The following is a 20,257-nucleotide window of genomic DNA, read 5'->3' on the forward strand; positions in this document are numbered from 1 at the left end:
GAATATGATTTTAACTGGGAAGGAAAACAATTCTTTTGGGCTTTGAATCTTGTTAAACCCAAATCTGAAAGAGGCTCAGAGAGAAGGCATTTGTGGAGTGTGTCTAGTCCCAGCTCTGCTTGTTGGTGGTCTAAGTGATTTTCAACCTGTGCTCCAAGAATTTTTATAATGCTACTTATTTGGGGGCACTGACCTCTTTCCCTTAGATTGTAAAAAAATGACAACAGCCATCTGGTGTGTATGAATCAAAATTATACCTATTTTTGTCAGGTCATCAAAAATCTTTTTTTTGGTGTGCTGCAGTTTTAGGAATTAGTGTATGTGTACCAGGGGATGAGAAAGGTTGAAAACCGCTCGTCTAGATGAGCAATAGCACTGTGCCCAGGCCATGGCCTCAGAAGCCAGGCTCTGGGAGAGGAGTGCTTCCTGTTAGCAGGCCAGCCAGTGCCTTTTAGTTGGCAAATGCTCCAACCCAGCCTGGGTGATTCCTGCCTCCACTCCAAGTGACTACACAAAGCCAGGGGTCCTGTGCTGTAGGGGTGTCGCACTGTACTTGGAGGCCAAGACAAGACAGTGGCCAGGACAATGAGCCAGGCTCCCACATGTCAGTTCCATATGGTGGGACACCAGGGGCCTGTCAGCCTCTTATGCTGCAATCTGCTCCCATACCTTCCTGATTGTCTCTTTTCTCCTTCCCCAGACTGATGAAGCCTTGCCCAGGAACAGCCCTAGCAACAAGGCCCGAATGAAGCCTGGCAGGTTGCCTGGCAAACTTGGGCTCCCTCTGCTGGCCTGGGAGATGCCACTGCTGGGCCTCGGGGCTGCTCAGTCCTTGCTGGGTTGGAGGGAAGAAGCCCTGATGATGGGCCCTCAGAGCTTGAGCCCCAGGTAACATTTTCCTGAGTCTCACAGGGCCCCACACTCTGCACTTTTACCTCCTCCTCACAGGCAGACACTGGGTCCCCACTAGATGGTCTGAGAAGGGAACAGGGAGTAACCAGAACCCAAAAGCAGCCATTTGGTACCCCCAGGGTTTCTTGTACCTTTCCTTTCCCTGAGGTTCTCCCATTCCTGTGCCTTCAGAGGACATCTGCCCGGCATAGGAGTTCTCAGTTCTGCACTCAGTGAGGCAGGGTGGGGAACTTAATGGAAATGCAGGCCCCCAGGCCCACGGCAGAAACATAAGGTGGGAGGACGAGTTGTGCCGCACAGGGCCAGCCCTCCTGTGCTAAGCCCCTGCTCCTGCGGCACAGGGCACACAGAAAGTAGTGTGAGGGGCCACAGGTTCGTGGGGCTCAGTGCCATTCTTCATGAGGGTCTGAACATGCCAGATGGCATTCTCCCTCCAAACGACCCCCAGACTGCGTGATGCACTGCCAAGCATTAGAGATGGATTTGTTGTAACCTTTTACTTGGTGAGCTACCTTCTTTTCATTGGGATTGTTTGCAAAAATGAAAGGTTCACCTCCCATGGGAACTGCAAGATTCACCAGAGAGCCAGAGGGTGGTAGGTATTAATAATGATCACTTCTTCCTGCTCAGTCTCCTGGCCAGGAGCCATGACATCCATGTCCCAAGTCCCATGGGCTCCCCTCCGCTTCAGCCCCAAGTTTTAGAATATGTACAATTGTCTTCCCTTGTCTAAAAAACCTAGGTGGCTTCTACTTACGGCCCTGCCTGTCCAAATTGTAATCTGTCCCCTCAGCCTGAACCCTTTCCTTCCTTCCCCTGACAAATGCCTTCTGGTCTGGTTGACTCCTACTCCAGCTTAGGCTCACTTCTCTGGGAAACGTTCCCAGAATTTCCAGCTCCCTGTTCCCAGTATGACTGCAACACACACCACCATACAGCACAGGGAGGTGGCCCACTGACCAGGTGCTCCAGGAGAGCTGGGACCACGACTTGGCATGCAGGTTAAGATCAGCACTGTCCGGCTCCTGGCAGATGCTCAAAGTGTGGGGGCTGAAGGCAGTGAAAGGATACACAGTGCAATATTTCCCAAGGTCTTGAGGTTCTCATGACAACCATACCAGAGGAGTCTAACCCACCAGCCGAAAGGTTGTCTTTCCTTGGGAGCCCACCATCCCCTCAGCCATCCAAGTCCTCACTCCCCAGCCAATGAGACCCCCTCCCAGAATGCTGAGGGTTAGGAGATGGACATGGGTAGTGCTTGGTTTGGGTAGTGCTTGGTTCGGGCAGCCCCTTAACAGAACAGCTGACATCGGCCTCCAAGAACCCAGGCTGTTCAGTTTCACCTTCCAATCCTGGGGTATTTCAACCCCTCCTGTGATTCAGCCTCTAAATCCATTTTTTTGCTCAAGCTCCAGGTTCCTATTTCTTACAGTCTCCGACACACCTCTTGGCCCAGTGGTTTTCTGGACCATGCTGTCTGGGGCCACAAAGGACACAGGGTTGTGAGGATCCCAGGAAGTCTCAGCTGGATGCTCCAGCCCTGATCTGCCCCTCCTGAGGCATGGATGTTTTGTCCAAGCCCCAGCCAGAAGGACAGAGACCCTCTTAATCACTCAGAGCTCATAGCACACAGCAGCCCTGCTCAGGTAACCTCAGATCCTCAAGGGTGGGGACCACAGTCAATGCATCTGGCCACCTGGCATCCAGGGCCTGCTCCTCCTGCCTGGTGGACACTGCGGCCTGGGAGGCACGATGGGGAAAAGTGCTGGGGACCAGGAAGCAATGCATTTCATCCCCACTTTAGGCCGAGCTGCCAATCTCTGACTTCAGAGAAACCAAGAACCACACTTGCTCTCTCCTAAGGGATCCAGCCCCTCTTCATTCCTCAGTCCAGGCCCAGAGCCAGCATGGAAGACCCAGCAGAAGAGCAGACGAAACCGCAGTGCCGGGCAACAATGTTGGTTTTAATGGTATAACATCCAGGAGGTCACATATCAGTTCTGGTTGGCAACTTCTTCCAGGGGTGAGGGGCTGCTGCCTGGCTGGGCTGGGCCCCTCCAGTCTGTGCCACAGCATTTGAGACTCACCACCTGGTCTGCCCGCCTCCCGGCCCCCGGCCCCCGACCCACTGAAAGACAAAACAATTGCACTGATCTCGACATACAGACAGCCAGAGGTCCCGGCCTCCCCAGCACACACCCGGGGTCTGTCACAGCTGATAAGGGCTTTGGTGTCTGCTCTGTGGTGGTCCAGGGCTCGTCCTGGGGAATAGTGTTTATCGAATGTGACAGGTTCTTTTACAAACGGGGGTTCTGGAAGATCTAATTCTGTGGTTCTAAGAGACTGTCTCTAATGGCTTCTCTCAGAGCCACTGGAGTTGGGCCTGGATAACGCTGTGTTGGTTTGTGTATTTTTAAGGAATGTATAAGGCATTTTGGTAAGTTGAACAGTAACTTCTTTTTCCAGAGGAGACTCAGACAGAGGTGCCCTCCTTTGAGCTGCTACCATCGTCCTGTGAACAAAGGGAAGAGGGAGGGTGAGATTAGGGCCAAGGAGCCAAGAATGATCACCCCAACCCCTAGGGACCTCCAGTTCCCCTGCCTTAACCCTCCACGCCCTTCGGAGAATACCCAGCACATCAGAGAACCAGAGCTGACTCCTGGGGCTGGCAGAGATGACTCAGGGTTTGTGGGAGCTGAGGGTTCCAAGTTTGGTGAGGACCCTGATCCCACAGGCCTTAGTCTGGCAGTGGGGTGTGTGTGGGTATGTGTGTGTGTGACAGACTGATTCTCAACAAAGACCCATGGGTGCTGCGCATCCTGATGCTGCCTTCAGAAGTCTGTCCTCAAGCCTTCTGCCCCAAGTCTGTGACTCCTTTTGGTCCTGCATCCAGGAGTCCTGGGCCTCCAGCACCAGGCCCAACCCTTCCCAGCAGCCCTTGAGAGCCAGTGGCCCTGCATGGCCAGGACACTCACTGATTTGTCCAGCTGCTCCTGCAACTTCTTCACTGTCTCTTTCTCCTTTGCCAGCTGCTCCTGGGTTGTCTTCAAAAGCCCCTGTAATTTGGTGGCTGCACGTCCCAGGTCACTCGTTAACTTCTTCTCTTTTTCTAGTCTCTCCTATGGATCAGAGGGTTGAAGGGGATCAGCCTGCACATTGGGGAGGTAGGAGGATGCTGTCTCCTGCTCACCAGACCGGCAGTGATGATCGGGAGCTGACAGGTTACCGTTAGGCCTGTGCCTATCTACCAGCACTGCCAGCTGTGGTGGCTGCTAAACACGTGCAATATGGCCACTGTGACTGAGGAACTGAACTTCAGATTGTGTTTCATTTAAATAGCCACAGTGACTAGTGGCTGGCATATATGACACTGGAGGCTTAGGGACTACCCGCAACGACCAAGTTAGGCTGCATCTGCCCAAGGGGCCGCAGGATGGCTCCTCTCCCATTCCTGCTCCAGGTGGTGACAATGGGAAGCCAGTGCCCAGAGCTGGCTCTGCTCAAGCCTTGAGCAGAGCTGTCCTTCTACCTTCAACTGTGTGGCTGCCTCTGCTGCTTCGTCCAAGGCGCTGGCACGGAGCTTCTCCAATTCCTCCTGTAGCCGGCATGCTGCATTCTGAGCCTTGGCAGAGAAGGGGCAGAGGGCTTACGGCATGGGGCTGGGGAGTCGCCTCACAAACCCTCAACTAGCCCACTTGGGATGGAAGGGCACCCAGCATGATGGGACAACAGTTCCAGCCTGTGGACATGAGGCAGGTGACGAACTGCAAAGCAACAGCCCCAAGGGTAGGACCCTGCACCATCCCCAACACAGCTGATGGCTCAGGACCCCCAGGCAGGGCCTCACCTCCTCAAATTCAGCTGTGAGCTTCTGCCGCTGCGTCTGCTCGTCTTCCAGGATGGCTTCTGTCCGCTCCAACTGCGTCTTCAGCTGTGTGGAAACACCCCAAACATCCTTTGGGAACCTGGTGAAGGACCCGCTTGGGAGCCCAGGACTACTGGGAAGGTTGAGACCTGGAGGCTCCACCTTCTAAGCTGCTTCTAGTGTTGCTGCCTCTCCCTGCCTCTGCCCAGCTCAGAGTGGCCTTTGCCCACCAGCCAGCCAACCAAGTTGATTCCAAAGCTCCCCCTTATAGGGACATGGTGCCTTAGCCTCTGGGTACAAAAGCTGATGTGGCTCAAGGGAGATGCTGGTGGGACCTCTGCTGACCTTTAATGAGGCCCACAGACAAGGATGCCTCAGAGCCACTGGGCAAGCCCCGCCCCACAGCGGTCTCCCCATCTAGCAACCAGCCCACTGCCACTCTGGTGATAGGCCCCTGCCTCCTGGTGAGGGCTCTTGGCAGCACCTACTTGGGTCAAAAGTTGGAGAGCAAGCACCCTGCTAGTGATGCCTCAGCAAGGGCCACAGTGGGAGATCAGACCCTAATCACAGGCCCGGCTTCTCCCTCTTCCATCCCCCTCTGCACATGTTGTTAGGATCAAGCCTCTAACACCCCGCCTGGACACCTTCCCTGCCATTCACCTGCTCTGCAGCTTCCTCAGGCCTGGATGACCCACTCCCGAGTATTGGGGCAGAGGGTGGGAGGGCAGGCAGTGGAGGCTGCAAGTAGTGAGTGTTTAGCCAGAACAGAGGCCTACTGTCCCTGCACTCCAACTGGGGTGGAGGAGCCCGGGGGTGGTTAGTGACAGACATCTGAGGACCAGCTCACCGCCCTAACCTCGACAGGGTCCTGCTCTGCTGGGGGGGCCTCTGGAGACCCAGCTACGTCACCATCCTCTACGTGGCTCTTCATCTCACTCAACTGCTGCCTGACCTGAAACAGGGAGGGGTGGGTTTGTGCAAATGCCCAGCCGGATGCACGCCTACATTGCACACACATACAGAACCCCCTTGGGAGGGCCGCAGATGCTCTCAACAGCCAAAGCCCCTCAGGGCACTTGGTTACTGTGACCTGTAACCAATGAGGGGCCTGGGCTGGCCTGACCCATGTGTTCTGCTCCAAGACCAGCCGGCACAAAACCCTCCCCGGGAGCAAGATGACCCCTGGTGGACACAAGACACACACAGCGGAGGAACTCAAAAGGGAGTGAGAGGTGCTGACAGGTTCAGCATGCATCACACTGCCTACGTCCTGGATTCCTTCTAGACATAGACCACTGTTCAGAGCCTTTAATGGGGTCTGGAAGAGATTACGAGAGGACACTTGTCTAATAAGGTTCCCCTACCCCTGAATTCCACTGCTGGGGGCAAATGACACATTAGTGATCCCCAAGCCCTCAGACCATTGCACTCAGATCTGAAGAGGCAACAGCATCATCACCCCTGAAGTTCAGATAAAGGTTCCAGTTAAGGGGTCTGGGTGGGCCCTTGGCCAAGCTCTCCAGAAGACATGGGTGGTCTCAGACACCCCAAGTGTGGGCCCTGCTCCCTGGCTTCCTTCCCTTCCTCCCAACAACCCCTAAAGGCAGAAGCCAAACTGCCTGGGCTAATGATGAGCACTCAGGGGTGTCTGCTCCACACGTGCCCCCAGCCTAGGCAGTGCCCCGGGAGCCTATCACCCAGATCTTGCTTTAGGAAGTGCTCCTTGGGCTCAGGAGGTAACTCAGTCTGGATGACACCCACTCTCTGGTGTGATAGTCCCAGGTAAGGCCCCCAGGGAGTCAGGAGCATGTGCACCATGCAGGGGCTTGCAAGCTCAGCAGATGCTGCTGTGAGAATGGCAGCCCATGCATGAGACTGGTCCCCTCACAGAAACCCAGACATCCATTTGTGTTCAACATATCCCAATTTCTGTCAACTGGTTCAGAATTATTAAAACGACCATGCAGATAACACCATATGCCTATGACCTTACAGGCTGCTATTTGCAGCCCCAGCCCTGGAGCTGGTATTGGGACCAGTGGGCTTGCCTCTGTAAGGCTGGGCTGACAGGGAGCGGAGACTGTGATCAGACACCAACACTGAAAACTGGGAGGGCCCAGAAGCCAAGTGCACACAGGGAGCTCTGTAAGTCTGCTTCTACTGCCAGGCACAGAGGCCTCCCAGCCACGGGCTAGACAGAACTGGTCTCGGCCTCTGCTGCAGTGAGAAAAGGTCTGAAGTCCCACAGAGGGCAAGGCCTGTGCTGACAGCCCCAGGGGCAGACAAGTCAAGCCCAGAAGCTCCAGGTGGCACTGGACTCAGGGGCAAACCTCCCTGAACACCCAGCCCTGGCCCAGGAGACATGGGAAGTGGGGCCTGAGCATACTGGTCCCAGCAGCCACAGGCCCAGCTTAGAGGTCTGAGCAAATGTGCAAGGAGCCCTTAAGCACAGCCCAATCAAAGCCAGGCCCAAACACCAAACTGGTGCACATGGCCCCATCACCTTTGACAGGATGTAAAAGCGGGACTGGAAATTAATCTCACACATACACACCCACAAACCCTCCACATCTCACGCCGCTGTCCCACCCCATGTTCACTCACCAGGGCAAGCTCATTGCTCTGTTTCTGGGCTTCACTCTTGGCTGCATCCAGCTGAGATTGAGATTCTAATAAAAGTTGCCTCAACTTGAGAAGTAAAACAGACCCAGGTGATGGGGGCAAAGGATAGAGAAGAGAAAACCAGCGCCTGTGAGTTAACACCTAAACACAATCTGCTACATCCCTGTAACCCAGAGCCTTAAGAGCATGCAGGGCAGAGTGAGCACATGGGCTCCCAGGCCTCCAGCAACTCGTTTCCTTTCTGAAGACTTAGGAAAAGCCGGCATTCACAGTCTATCTCGTCTGGAGCTTTTGCAAATGTTTATGGACTGTCGCGCAAAATAAGGCCAAAAGTTTGAGATCAAACCAGAATTAGGGTGCCAGGTTTGTGCTTTCTGCTTCAGAAGTCAGAAAACAGTATCAGATTTAAATCCATTTTCCCCAGAATGGTGTCACCAAGCCAGGTGGAGAATTCTCTTGCTGCTCAACCATCCCAGCTCACCCCTGCCCTGTCAACCCAAGGCCTAGAGCAAAGCTGGAGAACTGGGGTTTTGAGCTCCTGTGAATGAGAGCTGAGGAGGAGCTTCTGGGCAGGCTGGGACCCTGGGGAGACTCACCCCCGCCACCTCCTGCGCATAGCTCTGGCACTCAGCGCTAGCGGCTGCCATGTGCTTCTCCAGCTCGGCCTCCAGATGCGAGGTGTGCTCCCTCACCTGGACATGCACATGCACATGTCAGAGGCCAAGAGTCAGCCACCGAGGAACAGGGTGATGGGCGACAGATGGCTGGCCCTGAGATAAGGGCTAAGAGAGACCTCCACAGCCCAATGACTATGGAGCCAATCAAAGCCAGGCAGAAACAAGTCCATGGCAACAGAACCCCTTCCTAAAAATTGTTCCCAAGCTCAAGTACTCCTGGGTCTGTGTTCTCAGCCCTCAGCAGTTGGGGAGAGGAGTGTTCACACTGACTTGCTGGGTGGATACCAGGAGTACCTTCTTCATAGCCAGGGCTGACAGTATGTCTCCTGACAGCAGTGGGCCCACCTCCCACGACTGAGAAGGCCACTGCAGAAGCCACTGCTCACCAGGGCTGGGCATTCTGCAAACAGCCCACGTGGTCTCAAACAGCTCAGGCTGTAAAAGGCCTTCATTAAGGAACAGCAGGGTTGATAAGATCCCCTAGCCACTCTTAAGACACGTGGTCCACAGGGGAAATAACTAAGGTAGCCTCGTAATAACGTTTCTCAGTTATAAGGAAAGTAGCCCTCTAACCCTCCATACGCACCTGATCTGAACTTTCAAGTTCTCCTTTTAGCTTCTCTACAATCTCTTCAAGATGTTTCACTGTGACCTGTGACTACAAGGCAAGGGGAAGGCATGTGTCAAACTTGAGCCCCATCTCTCAGGAAGCCCTGTGGTGCCCGCCCACTCTGAGCATGACCCCACAGCCTCTTCTTGGAAGTGAGCAGGGGGAAAGGTGGTCTCCTTGAAGTTGAGGACATATCCGTCATTCTGCAATTGCCTATAAATACGGCATCACCAAAACCCAGCAAATGTGACTCCTGTCTCCCAAATGATGCCATCGGCTTTCCCCCTGGATTTTACGGAACTCTGACCCAGCTGTCTTTCTTAAGTTATGTTTGGATTCCTAGGAAGGTGGACCCCTGGAGCAATGCTCTCATCACTGGGCCATGGCGAGGGTCAGAGGACCTTGTACCTTTCGGAGCTCCTCCTCCGTGGTGCTGACTCTGGCCTTCCACACCTGCTCCTCCTCCTCCACACTCTTCTGCAGGTGTCTGAGCATACCCTCCTGGGGGGACAGGCAGTGAGGCAGGGCCCTCTCTCTGGAGGCCCACCCCACATAAACACACCACTGAGTCTTCCTGTCCCTCAGTCCCTCTGTGATGACTGCCTGACTGCCAGTGTGGCCCTGCTCTGATTTGGTCAGTCAGCGTCACATGAGGAACAAGGTGGGCCACAGTCCGGGAGTGGGGCCCTCTGGCAGGTATGTGAACTAAGGCTATGGGCCACGCAAGGGAATGAGGCCTGTGACCCAAATGAGGCCACAGGCATTCTCATCTCGGCTGAGTCTGCCAACCATGCAACCTCAGTGGCCCAGCATGAGGAACATAGGATGGGCCAGCACTGTTCCTGGAGCCAGAGGCCACAGCTTCAAGCCAGCTGTCAGCCAAATGGTCCCGCCTTCCTTTCCCTTCCCAGACTGTTCCTTGTTTTGACCAAGTCTCTCTGTCCCCTGAGAGCAGCCCCAAACCTTCATCCCCGCCCTCGTCACAGCTTAGGAGTCATGAAGACCTGGGTGCCTTCCTCATCCCTTTTACCATTCAGCCAACGAAATGGGGCCAGACTGGGCAGTGACTTGCCCAAAGTCCCACCGAGCCTGCATCTGAACCCAGGGCTCTTTCCCATACCACCCTGCCTCCTGCCCTGCAGGCCTAGAAAGCTCTTTCCTGGAAGCCCCTTGGCGGGACACCCAGCCAAAAGCCTAGCCAGAGGCCCAGCCCTCGTGCCTTACTGTCTCTGCCAGAATGGTGCGGTACTGGTCACACTCAGCCTGCAGGCTGCTCTGGGTCTCCTCGGCCTCCCTCAACTTGGAGGCCAGGTCCTAAGGGCAGAGGGCAGTACAGGGGTCTGCTTAGCCAAGCACAGAGGTTTCTCCCGAGGCCTGATGAAACCAAAACTCCTCCCTTCCTGCGGACAGGAAAGCAAGGGGCAGCCCCACAAGGGTGTGTTTATGCCATGCTTACCGAGGGCGGCTCTGTGTTCACTGGCAGCTGCTTCAGCAGCTCCGGGCCTTTCTCTTTGAGTTCTTGGAGCCACTCGGTGTAATTCTGCAATGAAAATGTGCAAAAGGGGCTCAGTGACATTCTTGATGAGCAGTGGGGTCTGAGGAACAGCCCCCCCTTCTACCTGGTGGGCTGAGTTGGAAAGTGCTGGGAGCAGAGCCAGCAGTGCCTCCTTGGTCTGTGCCTCAGTCAGTGTGAGCTGCTTTTCAGAGTCCTCCTGCAGGGGGGAAGGCAATTCTCAGATGTGAAGGTTTAGGGTAACTCCCGGGAGGTAGGGGTGGGGGGCGTCCCCAGAGATGCTGGCGTTTCCACCCCAGAAAGGGGAGGGAGGAGGGTCAAAGGAGGAGGTGGGCAGCTCCGTGGGGTTGATTGAGGGGGCAGTGTTTAACCTTAGTGGCCAGTCCTGGCCACCTAGCCTGTGGCTGCTCTATTTTAAAAGATTCAGCTCTAATAAAGGGAGACAGCAGGCTGGCCCATGTGGCAGATATGGGTTAATCCAACACCTCTCCGCAGATACTCAGGCTAAATCAGTTGTCGATTTCGGGGGCGGTGGGGGGGGTGTACACACTATGGGGAGGGTGGGGTCCAAGCTGCTGTGGGAGGTGACCAAGGAGGCAAAGAGATGTATCTCCCAGTAGCCACCAAAGTTAGGAGCTACTGCTGGCCAGGGGTGGTGGGACACCTGGCAACATTGGAGGGAGGGAGAATCAGTATTCCCACTTTGCCTTATGCCGTGGGCCATGCTGCATTCAACCAGCGGCCCCAGTGGTCCTCCTTGAGGCTCCTCTTCAAAGCATGAAGGACGAAAGTAGCTATAAAGCAAAGCCTAGGCCAGCAGCGCCCCCTGGAGACAGATAACATCCCCTCTCTGCACACTGTGGGGAGTGGCCACAGGAGATTTCTGGCTAAAACAGTTTTTCTAACAACCACAGCAGGTGGACCTACTGCCACAGCCACACTCTCCGCACCACCTGGGCCCCAGGGGCAGCACTAGGGCGCCGCCTGGGTAAGAGCTGTGACTGGTCTTCTGCAACGTGCACATAGAGGACAGCCCACAGACACCAGCTTGACCACAGCACCCACATGGTCTGGAAGTCTTAGAAGCGGACCCTTCTTGCCTCACCAGTGACCCAGAGACAATGCCTGCCACAGACCCCCAACCTCATGACCACCATTCAGGCCCCCAGTCGTAGGAGTTCGAAGCCAGAGCCCAGCTCTTGTCTTTATCTGGCTGCGTGACCACAAGCAAATCAGGTGACATCTCTAGTCACAGATTCTGTATTTGCCACATAAAGGCCAGGCAGGCTCTCAGGTCACCCAGGGGAGTCTAGGTACAGCTGCCACAATGGGACCCAAGGCCAGCCCTCCACCTCCCTCGTCTCAGGGGCTTCCTGAAGGCTCATGAAGTCACTGCAAAGGTCCTGAAAACGGCAAACATGAGACACGATGGGCAAGGCCTCCACTTGCTGCTGCTGCAGGCCATGCCCGGCTGGAGCCTCAGCACTGGCTCCTAGCCCAGAGTTTCAGAAGTGATGTGAGGGCCCCGGACACGGAGACGCCTGCCTTCTCCCCAACACGGGTTGCACAGAACCCAGGACCAACGTGGACTTCAAGGCCTAAGTGCTGCCAAAGATGTCTTTCCCCTCTGTGACTTACTGCAGAAAGCAATCACAGAACCTACGGCACCACGACTTCAGAGGGCCTGAGAAAGCAGCAGGATCAGACAAAATATCAGGGTTTCAAAGATGGCCCAATGTTGAGCTTACGGCCTCCATGGGCCATCTCTGCCCCCTGATGGCAAAGAGCCCATGTGAGAAAAGGCAATCAAAAGTACATTTACACCTGTTATCTTAGGGCGAGCTTAAGGAAGGGAGGGGAGGGAAGTTGCGGTGGTGCCCTCAAGAGGACCCAGGTGTGGATCTCTGAGATGCACCAGGGCCAAGGCTGTGCTACGCGCAGTTTGTGAGTTTTGTGTTTGGCTAAACTACACAGGTGCTGCTGACTGAGTCTTCACTAGCAGGCACGTCTAAGGCTGGGACTGACCTTGGACTGGGTCAGGGAGCGCAGCTTCTCTTCGAAGGCTCTCTCGGCTGAGGCCAGAGCCTCCATCGCCTTCCAGTTCTTCTCTCGGAGGTCCTGAGGGGGAAGATGAGGAACAGTCAGCAGCCAGGCAGGGCAGCAGCTACACATCCCCCAGGAGCTGCCTCAGAGGGTCTCAGCAGGGCAGAGCCTCCCTACCCTGCTCTGGACCCCACAGGAGGCCTGCAAAGGGACAAAGTGCCCTTCCTCTTGGGCCACACCCACTGGCTTCTCTGGGGCAGACAACACAAGACCAAGGTGCTGCAGCCCGCTATGGGGTGGCTATGGCACAGGGCATGAGGAGGGTGGGCATCTTTTCAGGGAGATGCTATTCTGGAGGAGGGAGGGCCAGCCTGGCTCCTAAGAAAAAAGAGGTTCCTGTCACCAAACAGTAAGCACTGACCCCTTGGCTGGCTCTGGCCAAGCCAGGCACACGGAGGTATATAAGGGGAATCTCCTCTGGGGAGAGCAGACATGGCTACCCGAAACAGGCTCTGTGAGGGGCGGTGGTTGGGCAGCCGGGTGAGGAAGATACAGCCAAGGATCCTCTGCTCATTGCCCCCCCCACACCCCCCACAACACAGTAGAGGAACTGCCATATCCCCTTTTCCTGACACTAGCCTCAAGATGACTGACCATGTGACCCCAGAAAGTGGCCAATCAGCACATCTCTGTCCTCATGGGGGGTGCCAGGACACATGACCCAAGCTGATCTAATGGGAGTCTGCCCTGGGACTCTGGATGGACCCCAAAGGCAGGCTTTCAGCAGTGAGTAGCACAATGGCATGTAAAGAGGCAGCTAGCCCCACCCCTCTTCCGCATACACACGCCCAATACTCACATTGTTCTTCACTTTCTGCTGCTCAACCGCCTCCTTGAGCTCGGTGGCCTCCTTTTCCAGACATGATACCTGGGACTCCAATTCCTTGAGGCTGAAAGGAAATAGTGGGGTCACTGCGGGTTCTGAGGGCACACAACGCCCAGTCTTGTCTCGGGAGGGACCCTTCCTCTGCCTGGGTGCCCACCCTAGCCAGGAGCACCTCACACTCCCAACTGCCTCCCAGGGCACAAACTTTTGGGAAAGACCAAACTGCCACCTGCTCCCCTCACTCATCCTATGTGCCCAGGGACCAGGGTGCAGGCCTCAGAGGCCACCAGAGTCCCACTTGATGACTATGGCCACAAAGACTGCAGGGGTCAGAGCAGCCACGGGGCCAAAGCAGGGAAGGGCCATGACAGTAGGGCTTTCAGAGAAGCTTTTTCCTCTAATGAACCAAGCCCACTGCCTGGTTACATAGCTCTTGGTCAACCTGGTCCTGCTCTGTCCCCACCGAACTTGTCAGCTGGCCCTTCTCAGAGGACATCTGAGCTAGAGACTCATGTGGCGCCTACACACCCAGAGACTCTTGGGCACCGCTATTCTTGGCATCTCACTGCGTACAGCGGGACCATCCTTTGTCCAAAACCTAATTCTGTGGGACCCTCCTGCAGTCTGTGCCCTTGGTGCAACGCCCAGACACCACAGGGTTGGCAAGATGTAGGCCTTATCTTTTCACCCTTCCAGACGCAATGGCCCAGTGGGCTTTGTCCAATCTCATCATCTAGAAAGTGAAAGGCTGATACTATAACTGTACTAGCTGTTCTGAGGAATGGGCTTCAAATGGACACTTGGAAATGTCATCTTGAGCATTAAGATTTAGGACTGGGCCTGGCTGGTGTTTCTCAGTGGTTGTAGTGTCGACCCACACCATGCACTGAAGGGTCACCAGGTTCGATTCCCGGTCAAGGGCAATCCCTGGACCCTGTGGGGGGCGTGCGGGATGCAACCAATTAAGTGTCTCTAACACATGAATGTTTACCCCTCTCTCTCTCTCTCTCTCTCTCTCTTCCCTCCTTCCCTTTTACTCTCTCTGATAATAATGGGAAAAATACCCTCAGGTGAGGATTTAAAAAAAAAAAGAGATTTAGGACCAGGAAGGCCCCAGGGACAGAAGCCCCACCAAGGACCTGCCAGAGGAGGGCTGCCACGGCCACCAGGGGGGGGACATATAGATTTGTACTTCTTATTGTGGGCAACTACCAAAAACAGTTTGATAACCACTATTCTAATGCATATTAGGAGCAGCCACAGTTCCAGCATGGGCTAACCGTGCTGGTTGTCCCAACCACTCTATCTGGGATTGGACATCCATTATAAACCAACCACCTCATATTTTAATTCCAAATACAGTTTGCATCTGGCCTTAAAGACAGTTGTCGACTTCTTAGACGTTGGTTTCAGGCCCACAGCACCTTGACCCCACCCTCCAAACTCCTATATGGGACCCCTCACACCCTCACAGCTGCATTATGCAACAGCCTGCCTCCAAGAGGGTCCCCAAAAGAACAAGGCCCTGAGGAAGAAGACTCAGCAGGCCACTGCCCGCGTTCTAGACTGTCTGGGGCTAGATCCCTCATTTCCACCCCAGAACAGAATGGCCTGGCCTAGATACAACTTTCAGATAACATGTCTAAGAAGGAAGTTTAAAAAAAAAAAATTTTCTGCCAAACACATCTGCATGATGCAAAGAATAGGAATGACCCCTATTTGTACCATGACTAAAGTACCCTAGAAATTCGCTGCATGGCCAGAATCTGACCTTAAAATACAACAGCAAATGCCCCAGCTGGAGTGGCTCAGTGGATAGAGTGTCGGCCTGCAGACTGAAAGGTCCTGGGTTCAATTCCAGTCAAGGGCACATGCCCAGATTGTGGGCTTGATCCCCAGTAGGGGCATGCAGGAGGCAGCTGATCCATGATTCTCTCTCATCATGGATGTTTCTCTCTCTCTCTCCCCCCCTCTCCCTTCCTCTCTGAAATCAATATATATATATATATATATATATATATATATATATATATATATAATATATATATATATATATATAATATATATATATATATATATATATTTAAAAAAATACAACAGCAAAAACCTAAACAAATACAACCTCTCTATTCCAACAAATACCATGAGAAACAAAGATCCCCCCAACCTTTCTGGAAAAGGAAGTTGGAGAGGGTTTGATTCTGGGTTCTGCAAGGCATTTTGGGCCCTCTGGGCAACTGGCTTCCTTCCCCAGACCCCAAACCCTGGAGCCTGAGGCCAGGGAACATGGGCCATGGGCGAGGTACAAGGAGATGACTCACTGGTAGCAACAGCCAGAGCAAGAGATATCCTCCCTGATTCACCCCCACATAGCTGTTCTGTGGACCCCTGTCCACAGCAGCCAGGGCTCACCTCCTGAGCCTCTGGGCATCTGCTGAGGAACACATACCCCAGATGTGACAGTCCCAAGAACTCTGGCCCCCCTGACCTGAGCCACCTCACCCAGATGTGGGCTCTGGCCTTAACAACAGCAAACAGTCCTTGAGCACCACCTGGTGCTGGGCCAACACAGGGAAAACAAGGTCTGCCAGTAGTGAAATGACTCTTCGACTTGGTCAGCTCTGAACTGTACTGACGTCCCAAATCTGCGCAAAAAGCCTGGGCCGCCTCCCAGGTCCTCCATTCAGGCTGTGCAACCATCTTTCTATTTGATTTATGACTTAAGTCTCTAAAGTCTATAGACAGAAAACTGCCGACCAACTAGCCCCTCCCAATCGAGAGATGGGTAGATGGCAGGAGGCACCTGGTACTCTACACAGATCAGTCTTGCTCCTTGAGAGAAGGCAAGGCTGCCTTCTTTCCTGACCAGGCCTCTCCTGTCACTGGAGGGATGGAGAAAGGCAGGGGCCTCTGAAAGGCCCCACTGATGGCCCCAGCTCCCAGGGCTCTGGGCCACCCTGTGCTGAGGCTGCAGCCCTCCACCTCCACCTCCACTTACCGTGCCTGCTGCTGGTCGGCCTCCACTTGGCTGGCCTGGAATGAGAGACAGAGAGCTCCTTAGTCACTGTGAGTCTCACTTCACTTGGCAACTGGTTGCGGGGAGGGGATTTGCTCTCATCACTCTACACAGTGGTGGTGGTGGTGGTGTTGTCCAGGTCGAGTTCAGAACTCGATGGCATTCTCCCTCCCCTCCTGTCAGCCCCAGGAAGGAAGTGCCAGCTGACCTGGGCATCCCGGGCCTGGCCTGCCTCCAGCAGGGCTTCGATGGACCGGATTCTCTCTGCGAGCTGTGAATTTTCTGCCCTGGACTCCTTGAGCTGCCCATGTAGACCACTCAGCTCCTCGCACTTGCTCTTCACCTCCGCCTCGGAGGACTGTAATTTGCTGTGCAGCTCTGGGCCAGAAGGGGAGCAAGGGCAGGTCAGGGGCAGCAAATGCCCATGCTGGACACCATGCCTGCCCCTCAGCACACGGGCACCGAGAACTCCTTCCCTTGCCTCTTCCGTGTGTCTGGGGTTTAAGACTTACTTCTGACCCCTGAGCATCTCATTAGCTATTGGAGAAAGTCACACCTCGGCTTTGTTCTCGAGGACTTGTTAGGGTAGAATAAAAGGCCCTCAGAGCACTCATGGGAAAATGATGAAAATCTAGAATGGATTTCAGTTGCAGTTTCTAAAAATTGGTTCTCTTTTGAGACTGGCTCATATTAGCTGAGACTAAGGGCAGGGGTCTTCTGGGGGTGTCCTTCCTTGATGACCTCAGGTAAGTCCCATGGTTCTAAATGCCATCCATGTGTCTATGACTCTGCAAAGTCCCAAAGCTCTGGTCTCATCCCCACACCAAGGCTCAGCTGCCTGACACTTTCAAACGAAGCCCTGCTTAGGCAACTCAAATCCAGCACTCCAACCTCCCCATCCTGGTTGCTCTGCTTTCCTGGGCTCCCACCTCTCTCTCCTCTTCCAGGCCTATGGATTCTACATCCACTGTCTGCCAAGTCCATCCTTCCCTCACAAGCACCTCTGTGACTGGGCCCAGCACTATTTCCTTTTGGCCTGAATGACTGCAAGAGCCTTATTCCTGGTCCCCTGGACCACTCTTGCCCTTCCAGTCCGTTCTCAACCCAGCATCCAAGCATCCAGAAGTGCAAATGGGACCATGCCATCCCCCAAACTCTCTGAACCCTTCCATCACTGAACACTGCACCCAAACTCTTCACAGGGCGGGTCACCCATCTGGCCCCACATTGCCCACTTGCTTTCTTGCTTCAGTTACTCGCTGACCTTCTACTTCTTGTACAGGCTAAGTTCAAGTTCCCATTTGCAGGAGTCCTTTGCTTACCATTCTGCCCCTTCCTTCCATCCTCCATATCTCAGCTTAAACAACTGGCCCCTTCCCCAACTGCCGATTCTAAAGCCACACCTGGCGATGAGAGGAGGGGTCAGCAACGCCCAGGAGACCACCCATTTTTGTAAATAAAGCTTTATTGAAACCTAGCCAGACATGTCTGTTTAAATAATGTCTGGAGCTGCTCTACACTATGGTAGCAAAGCTGAGCAGTTGTGACGGATACCATCTGGCCTATAGAACCCAAAATATTTACTATCTGGCTCTTCACAGAAACAGCTGCCAACCCTGCTCTAGGTCATGCTATCTGAAATCTGTAGAGCACAGACTGTCTGACTCTGTCGACATGTGTCTATCTACCTATGTCTGTCTCTCCTGCTGGAACATTGCGCAGATGCCCACTGCTTCACCCCTGGCCATGCCCTGGGTACCCACAGCAGTGTTCAGCCCATGGCAGTCGCTCAGGAAATACTGAGCAAGTGACCATGGAGCTGTCGCTGACATTGTCTGTCTTCTTTCTCTAGGGGCCCTGGGTGCCCTTGACTTTGCCATCCCCTCCTGATTCTGAAGCAGACCTGTGAGCACAGGGGGACCATAGACCCACCTTCCAAACCTGACCTCTTGAGCTAACTGAGCCGGGAGAGCCAGAAAGTCCAGTAGAAGTCAGCTGAGAAAGCCAGCAATGCCCTCAGGAGCCTCAGCTCCCCAACAGCAAACAAGGCTGGAGACGGCAGCACCTTCAGCCATCACCCAACCCTTAAAGGCTGCCCTCCCCCGCCCCCGTCCTCCCCACACCCTGCCTTTATAACCTCCACCCCAATCCAACTCTCCCATGGGGATAAGCCTCACCCCTGCACCTCATCTGTCCCCTGACAGGGCACAATCCCTGCCTCACAGACTAACAGGACTGGCTTCTCTTTATGGTTCTGGCCCCTGCACAGACCCTAACCACCCCGCCTGGGCCTCCAAGCCAAGCCTCGCCCTCACCGGCCAGCTGCTGCTGCTGCTGCTGGGCCTTCTCAGCGTCTGCCCGGAGACTGGCGTGGCTGGTCTGTGAGCGGCAGAGCTCCCGGCTGACCTCGTCCAGGCGCTTCTGCAGGGCCTCCTCACTCTCCTTGTGCGACGCCTGAGGAATGGGCAGAGGGAAAAGAGCCATGAGGATACAGAAGGGAGGTCAGACCCTCAGCTGGCTCTGAGGTCACGCAGAACACCCTCCCACCCACCCCGATGACCTTTATAAAACCCGCCTGGGCCAGCCATGCAGCTTGTGGCACAGTGAAGCACCTGGTGGGCCCAGACTGGACATCCAGCCTCTCACCCTAGTGTGAAAATGTCAGCCACTTTTCAGTCTGTGAAGTTGGACAAGTGATTCCACACAGGCATTACAACTTTCTGCGCCATTTCCACCAATAATGCAACTCTTCTCAGCCCCCTTCACAAGCAAGCTCCACCTCATTTTCAAGCTTCTCATGCAAGACAGCCCTGGAACTGGCATAAAAAAACCCAGCTAGGAGGGTGAGAACTTCAACCAAAAACAATACAAGGAACACCTAGAATGGTTTGGACAGACTCTCTTTGGCTAAGGGCAGCAGGTCAGAGATGTGAGCTAGAAGTGTGAGCTGTCGCCATCAGAGAGGATACCCTGGGGGACGCAGCTTTAAAATTCAGAGAGAGGCTGAGCAAGGCCTGAAGGACAGAGAGGGGGAGAAGGGATGGCATCTCGGTAACCTGACTACCCACCCTTCCCCGCCCACATTTATCCCAGAGGAAACTGAGTGCTCTGGTCTTGAGGCTGGAGGCCCCTCACTTGTTTGGAAGTGGAGGGGGAAGCACCACTTCACTTCCTCCATGAGAGTGAGGGCCACTTCACAACCCTTTACAACTCCTTCCCTTCTCCTCCCACCGCCCCTTTCTGTCTCAGATGGGCAATGTGCCTGCAGGCACCTCTGAGCAATACTGACATAGATGGTCTAACATCTCTAGAATATGTGGGTACTTGTCATCTGTTATTCTCAGCTAAGGGGCCTCGCTGGAACACCAAGACAATAAAAAAGGTGGGTCTCAGACTCTGAGACGGCAATTTAGGGTCTGAGAAAAGTACCCCAAATACAGGAAGATGACTGGTCATCTTCCCAAGGGCATAGAAGCCAGGATCCAGATGCCTAGATTGGTTTATACTCTGCTGCTCATTGCTTTTATTGGCCATGGACACCAATTTCAATTCCCACATGTGCTGGGTGAATCATATGTGGAGTCCTTTGTGGGTAGAAGTACTTATGTGAGGAGCAGAAAAAGAGAACCAAGGCTGCTCTATGCTTCCTGAAGTTAAAAATCCCACCACGTTGGAGAATTCTCTAAAGCTTCCTAAGAGATGAAGACTTCAGTAGAGCAAGTGATGAGGAAACACAAAGAAGGACCTTGAGCTTGACCCTGGCCTCTGAACTTCATTGGCACGTATGATGGTGTTCTCCTTATCTCATGTCTGGGCAGCAGAGAGGAGGAGGAAACTACCGGGGCATTTCCTGGGATCACTCCACAGTCAAGCTTATGCCCAGCCCTGGTGAGAGTATTGAGTACTTTCCCAAACAATCTGCCACCTGAGCTGGGGTCCTGAACACAATAGGAGCAGGACTGACAAACGTACCTCTGTCACTTGGACTTAATTCACTTATAATTTTTTAAAAGACATTTTTATTGATTTCAGAGAGGAAGGGAGAGGGAGAGAGAGATAGAAACATCAACGATGAGAGAGAAGCATTGGTCAGCTGCCTGCTTCATGTCCCAC

At 54.1% G+C, this 20,257-nt stretch overlaps 1 protein-coding gene across 4 annotated transcripts in view; it reads right to left on the reverse strand.

Moving 5' to 3' along the window:
• Positions 1-2,855: 2,855 nt before the first annotated feature.
• The window catches only part of RRBP1 (ribosome binding protein 1), a 76,447-nt gene continuing 59,045 nt past the window's right edge, over positions 2,856-20,257 (reverse strand). For 2 of the 4 annotated variants that reach the window (XM_080684683.1, XM_080684681.1), the window contains 17 exons: positions 18,460-18,598; positions 16,353-16,522; positions 16,127-16,161; positions 13,102-13,192; positions 12,225-12,317; positions 10,306-10,398; positions 10,143-10,226; positions 9,911-10,000; positions 9,095-9,187; positions 8,663-8,734; positions 7,996-8,091; positions 7,382-7,465; positions 5,625-5,729; positions 4,760-4,843; positions 4,442-4,534; positions 3,888-4,031; positions 2,857-3,424 (listed from right to left, as the gene is read on the reverse strand). In XM_080684683.1, the coding sequence (XP_080540809.1) occupies positions 3,386-3,424; positions 3,888-4,031; positions 4,442-4,534; positions 4,760-4,843; positions 5,625-5,729; positions 7,382-7,465; positions 7,996-8,091; positions 8,663-8,734; positions 9,095-9,187; positions 9,911-10,000; positions 10,143-10,226; positions 10,306-10,398; positions 12,225-12,317; positions 13,102-13,192; positions 16,127-16,161; positions 16,353-16,522; positions 18,460-18,598 (1,605 nt within the window). In that variant the 3' untranslated portion in view covers positions 2,857-3,385. Of the gene's footprint in view, positions 3,425-3,887; positions 4,032-4,441; positions 4,535-4,759; positions 4,844-5,624; positions 5,730-7,381; positions 7,466-7,995; positions 8,092-8,662; positions 8,735-9,094; positions 9,188-9,910; positions 10,001-10,142; positions 10,227-10,305; positions 10,399-12,224; positions 12,318-13,101; positions 13,193-16,126; positions 16,162-16,352; positions 16,523-18,459; positions 18,599-20,257 lie in introns of all 4 variants that reach the window. The other 2 variants (XM_080684682.1, XM_080684684.1) reach the window with 2 other exon arrangements.

Source organism: Plecotus auritus (assembly GCF_963455305.1).
Source record: "Plecotus auritus genome assembly, chromosome: 8".
Taxonomy (NCBI): Eukaryota; Metazoa; Chordata; class Mammalia; order Chiroptera; family Vespertilionidae; genus Plecotus; species Plecotus auritus.